Here is a 17,851-nt window from a genome sequence, read left to right as displayed (position 1 = left end):
AGACCGTTTTCCACAGCAACTGTGCCATTTTACATTCCTATCAGCTGTGTGTGAGGGTTCAGATTTCTCCACGTCGTGCTAATAAATGTTGTCATGTCTTTTTTATTATAGCTATCTTAGTTTGTATGAAGTGGTATCCCATTGTGGTTTTGATTTGCATTCCCCTGGTGGCTAACTTCTTTAAGTACTCATTTTTCCTAGACATAGATTGAGAGTTGTAGTAAACACAGCAGATACGAGTTAAAGGAATTAAAATGTTAGAATTCACTCATGATTTGAAGAATCAACTCTAAAATTTGCTTATTTCTCTGTTGACAGAAGGACCCAGTTAATTCAGCATCAGATAATAAATTTTCTAAGGCTAGGGATGGTGGCAAATTCATCTTTGTAACAGACTATGGCCCTAAAGGAGTTAATGATATTCTACAAACATTTAGCTGAAGCTAAAAATGTGGCCCCAAATGAGTCTCTTATTAGATCATCTGGCTTAAGAATCAAGAATGACATTTTGTTTCATGAAAAATATTAGCAGAAAATGGAGCAGTTTGAGGGCTGAGTGAATAAAAAAACACTTAATAAAATTAGGAACACGACGTATAAAAGTACGTAATGAATGAATGTATTCTGATTAGGTGACTTTATAAAAATAAATCTATTGATCATTACACGCCACATTATATTCATTTTATGAAGTAATTATTTTGTCTTATTTTCCTTGCTCAGCGGAATATCATGCACAAAGATTTCAGTTAACGCTTTTGTAGAAAAAGGCTTTAAATATACTGAGTCCCAGCCAAGGTCCAGATTAGTATAAACTAAGATTGTGTTTATCAGATATTTATCTTGTTTATATCTGTTATTAGTATCTTTATTCTTGTTTCCTATTTGGGGGGCTTAGTACATGGATTTAAGATAAAGACTTTTTTTGTTATTTCTTTCATAGTGAAGGAATTCATTTTCTTCTATATAATGCGTTAGCAGTATATTACAATTTTTTGTCATAAATTCATAACTTAAAATATATCCTTGTCATGTTTTCTAGACTTCCTCCCTAACCCAGGCATCAATTATTTTTAAATGCCTATGTTTGACTATATTTCATTTCTGCTTTTATTTTTTGTTTTATTACTTAAGATTCGACAACATACAGAAATCTTAATTTACCTTTATCCATATTTGTGACTCATCTGGACATACTCTAAAATTGTTTTCCTTACTATATTGTGAACTTATCTCCAGTCTCCAGTTAATCAATCTTTCTAATTATTTAACACTGTAATTTTTCCATTCCCACTTTAACACATTTTAAAAGTTGTATTTTTAAATGTTTAGTTAAAATTATAGTTGTTTTGTTATTTTCCTATTTTCACTTAATGACACAATTATATACATAACACTTTACATTTATAGTATATCTTCATATTCATTAGCCTCAGTATAGTTTTTTCACCATTTAATGTATATTTCACTGTTTTATGGTCATCTTAATCCTGTGTTGATGCTTTCTGTCATGAAGTATACTGCATGGGACATGTTGGTAACAACCTAAGCTGATGATCCACAGATGATCTTAGAACAGTGGTTCCTAACCTCAGGGCACCCTGTCTAAGAAGGAGGTCCTGGAGGCTCTCTTGAGATCATTTGACTAACTTTCTTCTCTTTTAGCTGGAGGTACATATTGGAAAATTTGGTTACCAAAAGCCCTGATCACCAATATATTTGGATTAATAAAAAGAGTAAAAATAAATTACTAGTTGATAATTATATTTATGCAGATCAAATCTGTCAGCACATGGTATCTGCATGGAGAAAGGAAGGATAAGTAAAATCCTGGGAGGTAAAAGGCCTTACACTGTACTTGTTAACTGAAGCCAGGATTTTGATTTTTACATTTATTTAGAATATACATTTCAGTGTAAGAAATTAGTTAATTTTTTGTGGATATGATAACGGTATTATGTTCTTAAAAAAGGGATTCTTATCTTTTATAGATAAGAATATGGAAATATTTATCATGAAATATAGCTGGGACACACTTCAAAATAATCAAGCATGGCAGAGCAGAGGAAAGGTTTAAATGAAACAAAACTGTTACAAGAAGCTGGGTGACAGGCACATGGGAGTTCATTTGCCGTTCTGTTTACTCTTAAATATGTCTGAAAGTAAAATAAGTAAAATATTAAATACTTTTTAATGTATGAGATATTTAAGCTCTAAATTTTATTGATTTTGAGACCATTATGCAATCTTAGCTTTTTCTGAGATGACAATTACCATACATGATATTTCCCAAGTACAAAGTCTAAAGAGGAAAAAGGTTCACTTTATAAACAACAGTTTCATGAAAGGATGGCTTTCTTTTCCAGTGATTAAAATATCAGGATTATTTAACCATTTGAGACTTGAATGAGAAAAACATGTACTTTAATCACACCTCCTAAGTTTGGCCCAATTGTGATTCTGCCTAATGTGTGTATTTCTACCTGCTACAGATTCAACATTTCAAAAGGTAAAATTGTTCAAATTACTACTATATTACTTAATATAAAAGATTAACTTACAACATTGTCAGCCCAATCTGCGAGTACTGTTGAGATATAGTTCACAGCATTAAGAATTGCACAGTATCGAAAGCCAAGGGAAGCTCTAGTCTCTTCTTTCATCACCTGAGTTAATCGTATCCTAAAATCATCTACCAAGTCCTTCTGTAACTCCAGGAACTGCAGCTTTCTGGAAGCAGCGGGAAGATTTTTATACCTGTCTGTGGAGAAAGTTAACAAGACATGAAGGTTTATGGTACCGTCCATGACGTAGCTACAGGTTTTTCCTATTGACTGGCTTTGGTGCCTCTGTCAAAAATCAATTGACCACGTGCACCCCAATGTTCATAGCAGCACTGTTTACAACAGCCTAGACATGGAAACAAACTAATATCCATTGACAGATGACTGGATAAAGAAGATATGGTATATATATACAATGGAGTACTGCTCAGCCATAAAAAGTAAAACAATAATGCCATTTGCAGCAACATGGATGGACCTGGAGGTTGTCATTCTAAGTGAAGGAAGCCAGAAAGAGAAAGAAAAATACCATATGACATCATTTATATGTGGAATCTAAAAAACAAAAAAAAGAAATGAACTTATTTACAAAACATAAACAGACTCATAGACATAGAAAACAAACATGGTTACCAAGATTTACAGATAATAACTAATATATTTAAAAGATAAACAACGAGTTCATACTGTATAGCACAGGGAACTATATTCAATACCTTGCAGTAACTTATGGTGAAAAAGAATACGAAAATGAATATATGTATGTTCATGTATGACTGAAGCATTATGCTGTACACCAGAAATTGACACAACATTGTAGAGACTATACTTCAATAAAAAAATAAATATATAAATGAAAAAAAAAAGCAATTGACCATTCAAGTATGGATCTATTTCTGAACTCTCTAAGGACATGGGTTTCACAAGTACAGGTATTTCTCAAAACTCATTGATCTGTATACTTAAGATCTCTGTATTTCACTGTAAGTTATGCCTCAGTTTTTTTTAAAAAGCATTTGAGAAAATTACACACAAAAATTATTCCATTTCTTAAACAAATAAATGACTTTAAAAAGGAAGGAGGAACTAGGATAGGTTAAAAAAGGGACATACTTAAGGATTTAAAGGGGAAATGATAAAATGTCTGAAATGTTTTTTAAAATACTTCATGAAAATATTACCTGTATTTTTGGGGGGAGAAAAATATATAATAGGAAAGTGATAGTTTTAAACTTTAGTAACAGATACCTGAGGGTTCGTTGTGCTACTTCTGTGTATATTAGAAATTTTCCCTAATAAAAAGTTTGTTTTTTTTTAAATCAGTTTTGCTAAATCTTTTTGTATTTCAGTGTTTTTCATATTTTTATTATAGTTAAGAATATAAAATTATTTACTAACTGGGCTGGAATTAACACCCCTCCAGGTTACTATAAAGGCCCATGAAATGGACAAGACAGAGGGGGATAGTGGCAATGAGGGCTCAGTGTCACCTGGAGAACCAGCAGGCCTGCAGTGCCCTGGGGCAACATGGATGGCTGCCGACCAACCAGGGCTACAGGCCACTGGGCCACCCTCCAGCCAGAACATTCCTGCATCATAAGAAGAGTTCCTATTACTATTCCAATCATTAAAGTTACTTTATTATTATACTATTCTATGTTCTTTGATGTGTCAAAGTGAAGAAAATAATAATTCAAAATTTATCCATCACTGTTCACTGAAGACAGTTTAAAAAGTTGAAAGGCAAGAGAATTCAGGTAATAAAATTAAATTCTTACTTGTTTTTATGTAACGATGCAGGAATTTTCCCCTCGTGTAAACCAATATTTAAGATCTTACTTAAATTATTAAAAATCCAAAAGCCAGAATACTGTGCTAGAGTTCTGCCAAAATAGAAACTGAACTTGAAGATATTATAATAACCACTATAGAATAATAATTTTGTTGAAAAGTACCATGTGAAGAGTCAGTACTTTTAAAACAAAGTTAGGTCTTAAAAGACAATACTTACCAGTTATAACCAAGAGTAGTGTCATAAAAGTTTCTGCACAGTCTGGAACTTTCATCTCATCCACGTCAGTGATATCCTTATATTGGGATATCCAGGCAGCTTCTGATGAGAGCATTGAGTCCATTTTTTGAAGAGCAACTGATAATACAGGAAGAAGGATTATGTTGAACAAGTAGTCATTCCTAATTTTTCAACTCATAATTTCTTAGGAATGATAACTTTTCTATTAAAAAAAACTACAACCTCTTTCTAGTTGTACTGTATTTAACATGCTGTATTTTAGGGTTAAATAAAATACTTTACTCCTACCCTAAATAAAATACTCCACACCTACTCAGAATCTTCAAAATAGTTATACTGATTAGATAAGCCACATCCAAAATGATTCTACTAAGAGCAGAAATACTATACGTAAAATCTGTAAAACAGTTACCTATATAACCCATATACTGTACTGGCTTGAATGTCCTACCCTAGAAACGTGGAGTGTAATTCTGGGAAAAACCAAAATTTCACGGGAAGAAAAGAAAAGAAAATGATCTCTGAAGGCAACTCGGTAAACTCAAAGAAAAATTTAGATGGCTCTAGTTTCTGCCCAGAACTGAAGGAGAAAAACACCAAAAACTCACAGACACAAAAGGAGACCTCTCTCCACCCTACGGCCATGTGCGCACTTACATTTTCTCTCCACAGTTAACCATCTCTGAAAACAGGTCTCCTCTGATAGAATATGCATACAATTAGCAAAGGTGCCAGGATAGCCATGGACACTGTGTAGCTCTCTTTCAAACAGAAGCACCTCATCCACCAAATGACAGAAGAGATTGTCGTCATACAGCAGACAAGGAATATCAGCAGCTAACTTCTCTAGGACCAGCATCATAAGGCCCCGAGAAAATTCAAGCTAAAAAAATACAGAAGCATAAGGTAATGAAAATGATAAGTTATTCATGGACACCTTCAATTCTAAAACTGAAATGCTGAGGACTGAGTCACTTACCCTTGCATTTACTGAAGAGCCTGCTTTGTCTAATATTGGCTGAATCTTCTCATCCAGAAACTGAGTGTGGTTCCCAATCCACATAAGCACCTGAGCCAAGTACCATTCAGGCTAAGGAAGGAGGTAAAATACTTTGAATTCTTAAGTAATCCCAACTAGAAAGCTACAGTTAAATCTCTCTATTTCATTGTACACACAAAGTACTTAGAAAAATCAGTTGAAGATTCCTATGTGTAAGAGCATAATTTCTACTCTGAACTTCAAATTCATGCAAGGCTTAATAATCAAATGTTTCCCAATAAATTCCAGTAGTGTAGTGTAAGTCTGTAAACTCATAAATTTACAATGCAATATGTATTTAAAACCTAGCACTTCAGAAATATGTAAAATATAAGTACTACAAAGAATGATGGCCTTTATATTTTTTTCTTTCTCTCCTTTATTTTATTTTATTTTATTTATTTTAATGGAAGTACAGTCAGTTACAAGGTATCAATTTCTGGTGTATAAGCACAATGTCCCAGTCATGTATTTTTGAAATAAGATTCCAAAATAATTTTTAAACATGATTTTTTTTCCAAAGCTAAATTAAGAAAAAAAAAATTGGCATTATAAAAAATGCACAGGCCTTAAAACAGGTATAATTATAGAAAAGGAAATGTATGCAGCTTTTTAAATTGTCCCTAGGGATGATTCTATAAACCTTCCAAGTTTTGTTGGACAGGAATTCAGAAACATAAAATCCTGTTGTGTGCTAGATGCTGGGAACACAGAAATGAAAAAGGCACAGTCTCTAATCTCAGGGGCTGCATAGTTCAGGCTTGATGTCACAGTACTAGGGCCTTTGGAACCACACTTTAAAAAGCAGCCAACATAAGTCACAATTTTCTTACCTCAAATTATTACTGCCTCTCTACAGCTTTAGGTTTATTGCTCAGTCTCACTTACCGCTTACTAATTGGTTCTACTCTTTTTTCCACCAACACCCCACCCCAAAAAGGAGGAGACCCACAAAGCACAAAAGAGCAAGCTGGGTTTAAGAACCAGAAATCCATTGCTACTCTACTCCTTCCCATGCAAACGTAACTGCCTATTGCTTGATTCCTTTAAAATTCTATGAAGCCTATAAACTCACTTTTATATGATATGTACAGTGCCTGTTATAATCTGGCATGTAATAACACTAATTCCAAACACTTAACTAAAACCCTCTGCTACTTGCACTGCATTAGATGTAGCAAAACTCAAGGATGAACAGTATCCAGCCCCTTGCAGGTCCCAAGGCTGTAATTCTCAACAAATTCAATCAAATTTCACTGAAAACAGATGTCTGTGATTGTTTTTCAGGTCAAATTAAAGAAAACAATCTCAACAATATGCCCAATATACATGGATGTAGCCCCTCAACTGAAATGTTGGTGATAATTCCTGCGAAGCCATTCCCACCACTTAGCCCCATGCTCGCTCTTGCACAGCTACAGATCATTGTAGCATCAGCACGTCTATTCAGAAGCTAATGCTCTACTATCTTTTGACTCTTGTTTTGCCTTCTGATATATTTATAAACCTGAGGGAGTGAAACATATGTGGGTCCAGTTGTAAAAAGTGCCCTAGCAAATGCGACAGCACACCTGGGGGGGGATACTTGAGAAACTGGTCAGATGATATGCTAATGAGTGAGTTGATTCCTGCAGCAACCAACACAAGTCCCAGAGTATATCCATAAAGGGCGGTGACACAGGAAGTTAGTGCTTGAGGGAAAAAACCAGAAATGTGAATAGAATCAGATTTTAACTTAAACTAGCAAAAATATAGAAATCCTTAGCATTTACTATTAATAACCAAGGACAAGAATCAGCAAAGCACACCTTGCTTATAACATTAGTCTGTCGGTTCCCTCTGAAGTGATACCTGAACCTCTTCTGAAGGGGAGTCAGCATAATCTGGATGGGCAGGATGACAGAAGGGGACGCAGGAAGAGAGTATTTTTCTGGAAGTTGTTTTGGCTCAGTAAGTAGTTCATCTCTGACATAGTCGAGTCAAGGAAAAAGGAAAGCATATATATGTACACACAGACACATATGTATATATGAATGTATGTATATACACACAATACTTATTTTTCCAACAGATATGTAAGATATTAAGCAAAACTAATTATAATACAGATAATATGTAATCTAGCTTTACATATGACTGCAGTAAAAATGTTATTAGAATTAATCTGTCTTTCCTAAAATAAAGAATAATAAGGAAACACATTCAAGTAATCATTTTAAAAATTAAAACTAAGTTACTAAGGTTTCTTTCCAATTGCCCATCTTTTTGATTGTCCCAAGCAAGAGACCTATGTGTGATGCGAACTTGGGTCAATCATGTATTTTAGAACTCCTCATGGAACTCCCACCCACGTGCAATTTATTTCGAAGGAGCACAGTCTGCCACTCCCCAGTACTCCCATCTGGCTTCTTGGCCACTCTCAAAAAGCGTTACTCTCTGGACACAAATCTACTCTAGAAAAAAGAAATTTTAGTAAGTTTTAACTGCAACAAAGATACGAGGTTTGTAGTTTCAGGAGTTGACAAAAGAATGTCTCCAGGTTACTGTATATCTCAGGGGCGGTGGCTGGTCGACTTGTGCCGACAGTTTGAGACTGAGGCGGTGCAATGAATGGCCAATGAAGCTGTGCTAAAATTTCCTCGAAATCACTGTAACAGAAAAGTGACGCACATATTACAGTAAAATACAATGAGCACCAAATATCCATCTGAAAGCAATTACCATGAAATATGGATAAACTCCTTGCCTTGTAAGCTTGTCCTTGAGAATTTTATGCCAGAATTTAACAGTGGCTCTCATGAAACCAAGGAGATGAGTACAGGATGATTCCTGAAGCTTGATGTCAAGTTCTGCCATAGACACCAGAGTAGAGGCTGCCTCTGGGACATTATTGGTCATCAGATACTGCTGAATGTTATCACTGCAAAACAAGGCAAAGCAGACTTTAAAGACTGTCCAGAGTAATTCCAAATATGGAAAAGCTACTTCTTCCTCCTGCTTTATATAAAGCTACATCCAAGGAAGAAGGAAGTGCCACCTTGAAGTGGCTTTTTACCTGACACTCAAATATCTGGGATCCTGGAGTCCTCAAATTCAGCATCCTTCTAAAAATAGTAGCCTGTGTTTAGGACACCTCCTTCCACCTTTCCCTTCCCACTCCTCCCAATAGAATAGACTTTTCCTGTGTCACACGCCCTCAGACATCACTCATTTCTAATAAATCTGTCTTTGACATAAGTCTTTAGTATCTTAATCCCGGGGAAGAATGTGGGTAGCATCTGGTAAGGTCAAATATGGTCATCTTCAATTTTTACCTACTTTGTCCAGCTGAACTTGATTATAGGAAACTGAAGGAGGTAGCACCTCAGAGTCTAGACCTTTCAAGTTACTGTCAGCCAAGTTGCAGACAAAATTTAAGGTAAGCTTTACAGCAAGGTTAGCAAACTCAGATTTGCTCATAGGGGAAGTAAATTTAAAAAGGAAAGTGAGTGGGGACTAGGGCAAACTAAAAAGCACATACCCCATCCTAAGGCTCCAGCCAAGTGCTGCCACGCTGGACCCAGTGTGGCCAAATCTTAACATTTTTCTAGAGAAGCTAGAAATCAAGAGTTCGATGTAACTTATGGTGAAAAAGAATATGAAAACGGATATAAGTATGTTCATGTATGACTGAATCACTATGCTGTGCACCAGAAATTGACACATTGTAAACTGACTATACCTCACTTAAAAAAAAAAATACACACACACACACACAGTATTCCATGTCAAAATCAAACCAATTAATCAAAGTCTTTAAAACAAGCCAAATACAACATGTCTTCAGGACTAATTCAGTCCCTGACTACCATTTTGCATGTTTGGCTCTATAAAACAAAACATTTAAAAATGAAATGTTTCTTTCCATAAAAATAATATTCCATATCTTAAGCCAGAATAAGGAACAAAATGTAATCTTTTAAATAACTAATCTCGGTTCAGGGGTCTCCCCTGCAGGAAATCAGGAGTCAGCGCTCTGCCTCTAGGCAGGCTGTGCACATTCTACTGGGCACGGCCACTGTGGGGGAAGGTGACCGCCCTGCTGGGACTCTTGTCCCTGGTTGGGTGTGCTGCTTCAGTGACGTTCCTGCGTGGGCCCAGCGCCGTCCTTAGGAACAGGAACATGTACCGCCGCCCTGCCCAGCCCAACTGTGCACTAGTATCTTCCCACCTCCTTCCTCCACAAGCCGCTTTTCCACTGTCACTGCTTCAAGCCTCGACAGTCACAGTGAGCTCATGTTTGCATTATTCTATTTCTGTCAGCCTTTTAGGCCTTCACCTACTTTTCATTCTCTCCTTTTTCTTTCTTCTCCCTTTCTAATCATTCTTACTAAGATTTCCAACAGATTTTGTCTTTTATAGCTATGTTCATAATTGAAAACACTCTTTTTTCCCATTGGGTGTCAACGTATCCACCATTTTTGAGTGAAGGCACTGGTTCTCTGGGGGTCTGTTCTCATGGTCAGTGTGCACACATGACTGCTTTATTAATTTGGCATTATAATCATTTTTATCATGTGTTCACGATAGAGCTATAGGGCTTAAAATTTTTTACTTGGATTTTCTTTCAAATGCAAATTAAGCTCCCTGAAAAGTTTATGCTCATTCACAATAAAGGAAAAGAATCACTATCATAATGCTATTTTCATAACAACTGGTAAAATCACATTATTATAATCTTTAATTAACTCAATTATTTAATGGCATGCATGTACTCTCTAAGACAGAGCCGAAAAGGAAAATACTAATTATGAGAACAAAGAAGCCTATTACCTTAGCTCTTCAATTTGTGAAATCCATTTAAGGTAAGCAAGATGCCGTTCAATCTCTTCGATTTGATTAATCATGGCCCCAAGATCTTCCATCCAGGGCTGTGCAGTCAGCAAATGGCTGTTAATGGAACTGGAGAGACGGGTTTCTTGCTCCAGAGACTGATAAAGGAATTGCTTTGATTCTTCTGCATTTTTTAAGGCACTCTGAATTCTTTTAGGGATTTCTGATGAAACTGTAAGTACCTAACCACACCAAAAACCAAAAAGGAAAAAACAGCGCCTATCAGATAAAATTCTCATAACCGTTTTACTAGTTCCTTACCTTCAAAGTACATATTTGTTCCAATAGAATTAAAAATTGTCATTTAAAGGCTTCTAAAGACAGGTTGGATTTCTGCATCCTCTGCTGACCAAACCTGAACATGAATGCTCTATGTGGAGGTATGTGGGGAGGGGCTACCCCATTTGCCCCCAGTAAACATCTTTGGAGCTGCCGTGGTGAAGCTCAGAACTTTCAGAGGATCTAGCCAGAGAACACTTACCTGCTTATCTACTAATTCCTTTCCTTCAAAAACAAATGAAGCTCTGATTCTAAAAAGTCTGGGTATCTATATTTTGCAAAAGTTCCCCAGGTGATTTTGATTTACGCCCAGGCTGAGAACCATTGACTGGGTAAGATGATATCCAGGTAATGCCTTCTGATAGGGTATTTATTAAATACATTTTTCTTCTAGCAGATGGAAAAGCATATACAAATATCAGGCATCAGTACAACATGATACGAATATTATAGAGGAATTTCAATTTAATCAGTGCTGATTATAGACACTTACTCTATACCAGGCCCTGTGCTGAGGCTGACAGATAAATAAGACACAGCTCAGTTGGTATGGAAGGGAGATGTAAGCAAATACTCAGCAGTGGGATTAGTGCAAGGAAACAGAGATGTCAGGTGTAATGCTGTACTGAGGCGGTGCTTCCCAAACTTGAATTGCAGAAGAATCACCTAGAGATCTATGATACAAATTTGGACTCAGTAGGTCTGAAGTAGGGATTGAGATTCTGTATTTCTAATGAGCTCCCACACTTTGAGGAGCAAGATTTTGAGGTGCAAGGCACCTGTGCTTGCATGACTTATGCACAGACCTTTACAGTTTGGGTAGAAATTTTTAGGGACGTTTGGAAGGAAAGGGCATTTCAGGCTGAAGGAACTGATCAGTCATTATCAGAGAGCAGCAAAGAGAGGAGCAAGGCACAGAATACAGTTCAAAGAAGCACAGAGAGAAGAGATGAGCCTAGACAGGTAGGGAGAGACCAGGTCACAGGTAGCGTCTTGAGCATTAGAAGAATGCGGGCTTTTTCCAATAGGCCATGGGGAAGTCATTAAGAGTTTTTAAGGTAATAATTCAGTGGGACTTATGATTTAGAAACTTAGATTTATGATATGATAAGTAATCATGTTTATTCTCATACTATTTGTAATAGTAAAAACTGGGAATAGTAAAAAGGTCTACCAATAATGGCCTAATTAAATAAATTGTGTACAGCCATATTTGAATTCCAGGGAACCATTAAAAAAGGGAGATGTAGAGACAACCGAATAAGCCTGAAGAAGAGGTGAAGACCAGCAAAGGTGAGCGTTAGCCTCAAAAGGAGTTGAAACCCTTGCTCACCTGGCCAACCCCCAGAAGGCCACAAGCACTTTAAAAACTTGGGTAGGATGGGAAGGGATAGGACTGGGGACATCTGGGTACACAGTGAACAGCAGGGGCAAGCACGGCCCTGCAGCTTTAGGGTCAGTTACAGATGTATGTGTGCTCATGTGTCCATGTATGTGCTGGCTCCCATTGTAAAAGCTACTTTGTTCTGTGGGTCACGGTGGGAAAGTCTAGAAACACTGCCCTAAGGACCTTTTGCAGCCAGGAGTAGGGAATTGGTGATTGCGGGGCCACCGGGTCACTGGGCCTTTGGGCCCAGAGAGATGGACAGGGAAAAAAAAAAAGGGAGATGCATATATATACTGATATGATCAGAAACAAGTAGTATATCACATTAATTTTAAAAAGAAAAAGTTGAGCTATGCATTATTTTAAGTAGATATATGCTTGCATACACAAAGATTTTAACTGTATATGTTTTATATATTTGCTTATTTACATATAATAAAATTTCAGGAAGGAATAAAAAACAAAGATAGTTACTGGCAGTATGAACAAAACAGGTGGGCAAACTACCATCAAGCACAAGAGACAGCAGCCCTGAACTGAGGTGGTGGCAGCAGGGGTGGGAACGAGCAGAGACATTAAGGAGGCAGAACTCAGACGTCTGGGTGATGGGGGTAGAATGAGGGTGATGAGGAGCAATCCAGGTGTCAGGCCTGAGAGACAGGCAGATTGGTGGTGCCATTTTCCAAGATAGGGAAGCATCTTAAGAGATGGATAATTTCAGTTTTGGACATGCTGAACTTGAGGTTCAATTAGGGATTTCAGAAGAAGCTCCCATGGACATCAGGGCACAAGCCTGATTACAGCAGGTCAAAGAGCAAATGGCCAATTCGGAAGTGAATATTAGGTACAAAGTAGGATAACTTTTTGCAGACACCTAACAGTAAAAGAAAGGGCCTAATACCCACTAAAGATGAAGGGAAGGTTTTTGTTTGTTCAGGTTTTAAGGAAAAGATCTGGGTATGTCTGTATGCTGAGGGGGCAGGTAGGAACTGGGGGAACTGGGGTATAAGGACTGCCTTAGCTTGATCCTCTGCTGAATTAAGAAGTAGAAATTTTAGCAAATAATTTTGTGGAATGTGGAGTAGACTTGTTCAGTAGATTCACGCTAGATGGCCTTAATGTCTTCAGTTTGGGAAAAGGAAAGGACAGCCAGGTGTGGTGGGTGTCTTGGAGAGAATGTGGAAGAATAGCTGAGGGGAGTACAGGGGGGCCGACCTTCCCATGAAAGGACCCCCTAGGTGGGACTGAAGACCACATATCCAGGCTAGCATCCACCCACTCAGCTGTGTGGTCTCCTCCAAGAGCCCACGACTTGCTTGGAAAAGGAGGACAGGGCTGGGCTAAACTTAAGAGGTTAGCAGTAGACGTGGTGGAAAGACAGAAGATAGGGAGGCCTGAGGTGCTGGGGTTGGGAAGACTTGAGAATAGCACACCAACTTACCCACGCAGAGATTACTTAACCCAGTTAAAGCAGTTACTCAATACAAATCTTCATCTTTGACAAACACACTGTTTCGAGTATAGGAACCCACTTAAGATTACATTCATTGGATTTTTAAAACATGATTTCAAATAATATGTTTATTATAAAAAGAAAAACTTGAAAATACAAAAAGATATAAAGAAAATAAATCACCTGTTAACCAAACACACAGAAATTAACTATTATTATGATGTTACACTTATTTTAATGTTTTCTCCCTATGTGTGCCTATATTAAAAAAATTAGAATGATGGTGTTATATTTTTGTACTCCACAAAATTATTTACTTGTAAAAGCACTTTGAAAGTCATGCTATGAAAAGCTACTTAAAATGTTAGACAAAAATCATCAGTAGGAACTCTATCTTTTACATAATTTGTACACCACCTAGCACATTGAAGGTACTTAAAACCTATTAAGCAGTTTTAAATGATTAGATTATTTGTCACAATCTATATCTTCAAAACTGCCTGTACAGTAATGGTTATGTTCCCATTATATTACAATGAGTATACTACTGATAGTGTTTCAGTGAGTTTTAATACTTGCCTGTTCTTCTAACTGCATTTTACTTTCTGTCATCTGTTCTATGAGTTTATCAAGTTTCTTTAAAGATTTAAGGTCATTTCCAACTTCCTTTTCTATAAATGCAGACACATAGGAAGGGAGATCACCATTATCTGTACCTTCACAGACTTGCTCATTTCCAGCAAGAGCTGCAATATTTAAGTCACCTAAAAGGAAAAAAATAACAATTATCCAACACCATTAAGTGCTATGAAGTTAAAGGAAATGCAAAAGCTATACATGGCAACATAGCCACTTTTAAAAGTTAATAATTTAAAGAAAACACTATCCATCTATATATGGCATTTTTGTGTGTGTGTGTGTGTGTGTGTGTGTGTATATATAGTACTTATGTGGGTAGATATACACCCACACACAAAATAACCAATGAATATATATATATACACACACTTATACACAGTCAGCCCTCCACATGCATGGATTCCACATCACGGATTCAACCAACCACAAATTAAAAATCAAACAAACAAACCAGAAAGTCCCAAAAAGCAAAATGAATTTGCCGTGCTCCAGGAACTATTTACATCTTATGTACAATTATTATTATTAGCATTAGGTATTATAAGTAATCTAGAGATAATTTAAAGCATACAGAGGATACATGTAGGTTATATACAAATACTGTGCTATTTTATAAAAAGGACTTGAGCATCCAGGGATTGTTATCCACAGGGATCTGAACCAATGCCCATGGATACCAAGGGATGGCTATAGATTTCATACACACACACATACACACACATAAGTACCCAGATGAATAGCTACAAAGCAATCTATCGACCAACTACTACAAAATGCTTAGGAGCTAAGGAAATTCAGAGTGAAGGAAAAATTACCAAACTCTGTCCTGGTAACCACAGGTTTCAACAGACATTGGCATGACGATGCACTTTCAAACGGATATTAAACTTTTCGAGATAGCCATTTTTCCTAAGAATCTTTTATTAGTGGGGGGAAAAGGTCAAATCTGATTTTATTGATGCAGCTGTTATTAAATTAGTAATATATTTTCAAAATTTATAAGAAGCCAGATGGTATAGTCTAGAATAACACCAAAGGAGAAGTCTGGTTTTGAAATGTTTTTTAAAAAGAAAAAAAAATGGTATTGAAAGATTTCAAGTAAATGAAAAAAAATTGAAAGGGTGACCAATGAGTAAAAACTCCTCCTTGTGTAAGAGTAAAATAGTTTTAAAAGCTTCAAATGCCATTGTACAAAAATACCCATTTTAGAAACAGGGAAAAAGAAAAAAGGAAATATGAGGGAAAATAAGTTACTAGGAAAAACTCAAAATGGCTAATGTAACCAGTAAATTATACAGTCTAAAGTGAGATTCTTCCATGGTTGTCAATGGGACTAAAATCCATGTTTCCTGACTCTCAACACAATATTCTTATTTTCTTCTCCTTCAAGTATGATCCAAATTGGCTGGTCTGCATCAAACTTTATTAGTACAGGAATCCATCTACTATTACGTACAAGAGTCACAATGCCGTCTTTTTAAATTTATCTTACATGAAACAAGTGAGTTGGGCCATGTATCTGGAGACAGGCAGGGCTATGTGCAGAGGGAATGTTTTGTGAATGCTAAGGCTGCTGTAGCTTAGGGAGTCAATTCTATCTTCCCTTAAAAAAAAATTATACTCTTGATTTAACCACTGAAATGCAGCATAGTACATTCTTAGTCAAATGACATTCTTCAAAAGACACTGGTGATCTAGGGAAGATTTAATGTTTTCTTTTCCTCTATTTTTTGTAAAGAGCACTTCTAATTGCAAAGAAGTTGATCAAGCCAGTAAAGGAGGGACAAGGACAAAGTCTACAGCTCAGTGGCATCAACTTCTCAGGCAACTGTATGGGGCAAAGGTGGAAAAGGGAAGAGTTTAATTCAATGATATGAGGTTCTCTCAAATCCTTTAAGGAAGAGGAACTGAGTTGTGGCAGCTGTGATTGTCAAGTGCTATGAAGTACTCAGAGCTTTCTTTCTGAGGCAGGTTGTAGTAGGAGGCAATGTTAAGGGCAAGTCTAACTCCTGAAGCCAATATGGTAACATGGGAACCCTTTCTCCTACCACTACTCATTCCCAGATTATTTGTCATGGTCAGATGAACCAAAATCCCTCTTATGGAACAGCTGTTACATGCTTTCCCCCTTCCCCTCCCAGTAAATGTCACTTCAAAAGCCTCTGAAGATCCCTTGATTTCCAAGTCTGCCATGTTTAACTCATTAAAGTAAAATGCCAATGTCCACATCTTTGCATACGCTCCAGTCTTAGGCAGGAAATGAAAATATTGACCTTTTCCCTCTGCCTTGTCCAGTTCAAGATCCAGGAACCAACTTATTCTTTGTGCTCTTCCCAGGTCAACTTTTAACTGCAAATTCACTGAAGATAAAGTATAGCTCATTTGACTCCTGTGAACCCAGTTAAGGGGGTGGTCATCTCTCCTAGACCATTAGCCCCTCCAAATTCCTAATGCTTAATAAGTTGATGCTTCAATCAAATAGCAAGCCGGTCCCAATTATTTTGAATCCAGTATGAGGGGCAGGACTTGAGTGTAACCACACCAGTCCCTGCACTAGGGAGGGGTCAGGAAGTGCTCTTCTCCATATCATCCCATATTTTACAATCTTGAAAGACAAAAATACATGTATGACGATAATCAGTATTAAACACTATGCAAGAATCTTGTACAGAAAGAAAAAAAAAGATGCTTCATCTAAAAGATAACAGGCTAAGACCCTTCTCGGATGCAGACCCTTGAGGGCCAAGTTTTGGAGAGATGGTTGGGTAGAAAGGGCGAAGGTATTTGGAGTCTGCTTACTTTTCTCCTCAACGTTCTTCCTTTGGTCACCATTTTCAGAGCAGCACTAGGAGAACAGGTGTGACAAACATGTTAAGACTTAAGTGATAGGTGGAACTCACACAGGGTACCGAGAGGACATCCACTGGAGGATCGCGAGGCCCCAGACCCCTCCCCCTGGGGCCTTCCGGAAGGGCCAGGGCGATCTGATGGATTCCAAGAAGGTTCACCTCCCTCAGGCCACCACTGCCACCTCTCCAGGACAGCTAGAGTTACTCTGCCTGCCGCTAGGGCCACCTGCCCAGAAAGATCTGTATCATCTCACTGGGATCGCCAGATCCACCGCATTGGGACTACCTCCCCTGGGAGGTTTGTGTTCCACCTCACCCGGGTTGCTAGGGCCATCTCCCCCGGGCAACGGCAACCACGTCCCAGGGCCCCAGGACAACCTCACCGAGACACTCTCCCCTGGGAGGTCTGTACCACCTCCTGGGGCCACAAGTGTCCCTTCCCCGGGCCACCACGGCCCCCTCACCGGGGTTGCCGGCGCCTCGCCGATCTCGCCGGCGGGGAGCATCCTGCCTCCGCGCGAGTCCTTGGCTCCACGCGCAGCCAGCGTGGCCTGTGTGGGCTGGGCTCCGGCCAATGACCAGGAACAGCTGAGCCTCGGAGACCGTAACGCTCAGCGTCACTACAACTTCCTCTGCCGTCTCTCTGGTTTCTTCCTCTCCTCCCAGCGAGGTCCTCCCCCTGCAGCCGCCGGCCGTGTGCGGTGGCTCCCCCTGCCGGCCGGAGGCTGGCTCGGCCG

At 38.0% G+C, this 17,851-nt stretch overlaps 1 protein-coding gene across 1 annotated transcript in view; it reads right to left on the bottom strand.

Moving 5' to 3' along the window:
- The window catches only part of RINT1 (RAD50 interactor 1), a 21,134-nt gene extending 3,283 nt beyond the window's left edge, over positions 1 to 17,851 (bottom strand). Inside the window, exons 1-11 of the mRNA XM_006198503.4 lie at positions 17,579 to 17,851; positions 17,065 to 17,110; positions 14,206 to 14,390; positions 10,448 to 10,689; positions 8,382 to 8,555; positions 8,134 to 8,283; positions 7,444 to 7,600; positions 5,576 to 5,686; positions 5,254 to 5,479; positions 4,576 to 4,713; positions 2,562 to 2,761 (exon numbers count right to left, since the gene is read on the bottom strand). Coding sequence (XP_006198565.1) covers positions 2,562 to 2,761; positions 4,576 to 4,713; positions 5,254 to 5,479; positions 5,576 to 5,686; positions 7,444 to 7,600; positions 8,134 to 8,283; positions 8,382 to 8,555; positions 10,448 to 10,689; positions 14,206 to 14,390; positions 17,065 to 17,110; positions 17,579 to 17,620 — 1,671 coding nt within the window. The 5' untranslated portion in view covers positions 17,621 to 17,851. The remainder of the gene's footprint in view (positions 1 to 2,561; positions 2,762 to 4,575; positions 4,714 to 5,253; positions 5,480 to 5,575; positions 5,687 to 7,443; positions 7,601 to 8,133; positions 8,284 to 8,381; positions 8,556 to 10,447; positions 10,690 to 14,205; positions 14,391 to 17,064; positions 17,111 to 17,578) is intronic.

The sequence above is a fragment of the Vicugna pacos genome, chromosome 7 (assembly GCF_048564905.1).
Source record: "Vicugna pacos chromosome 7, VicPac4, whole genome shotgun sequence".
NCBI classification, from domain to species: Eukaryota; Metazoa; Chordata; class Mammalia; order Artiodactyla; family Camelidae; genus Vicugna; species Vicugna pacos.
This window is presented reverse-complemented; position numbering and strand designations above follow the sequence as displayed.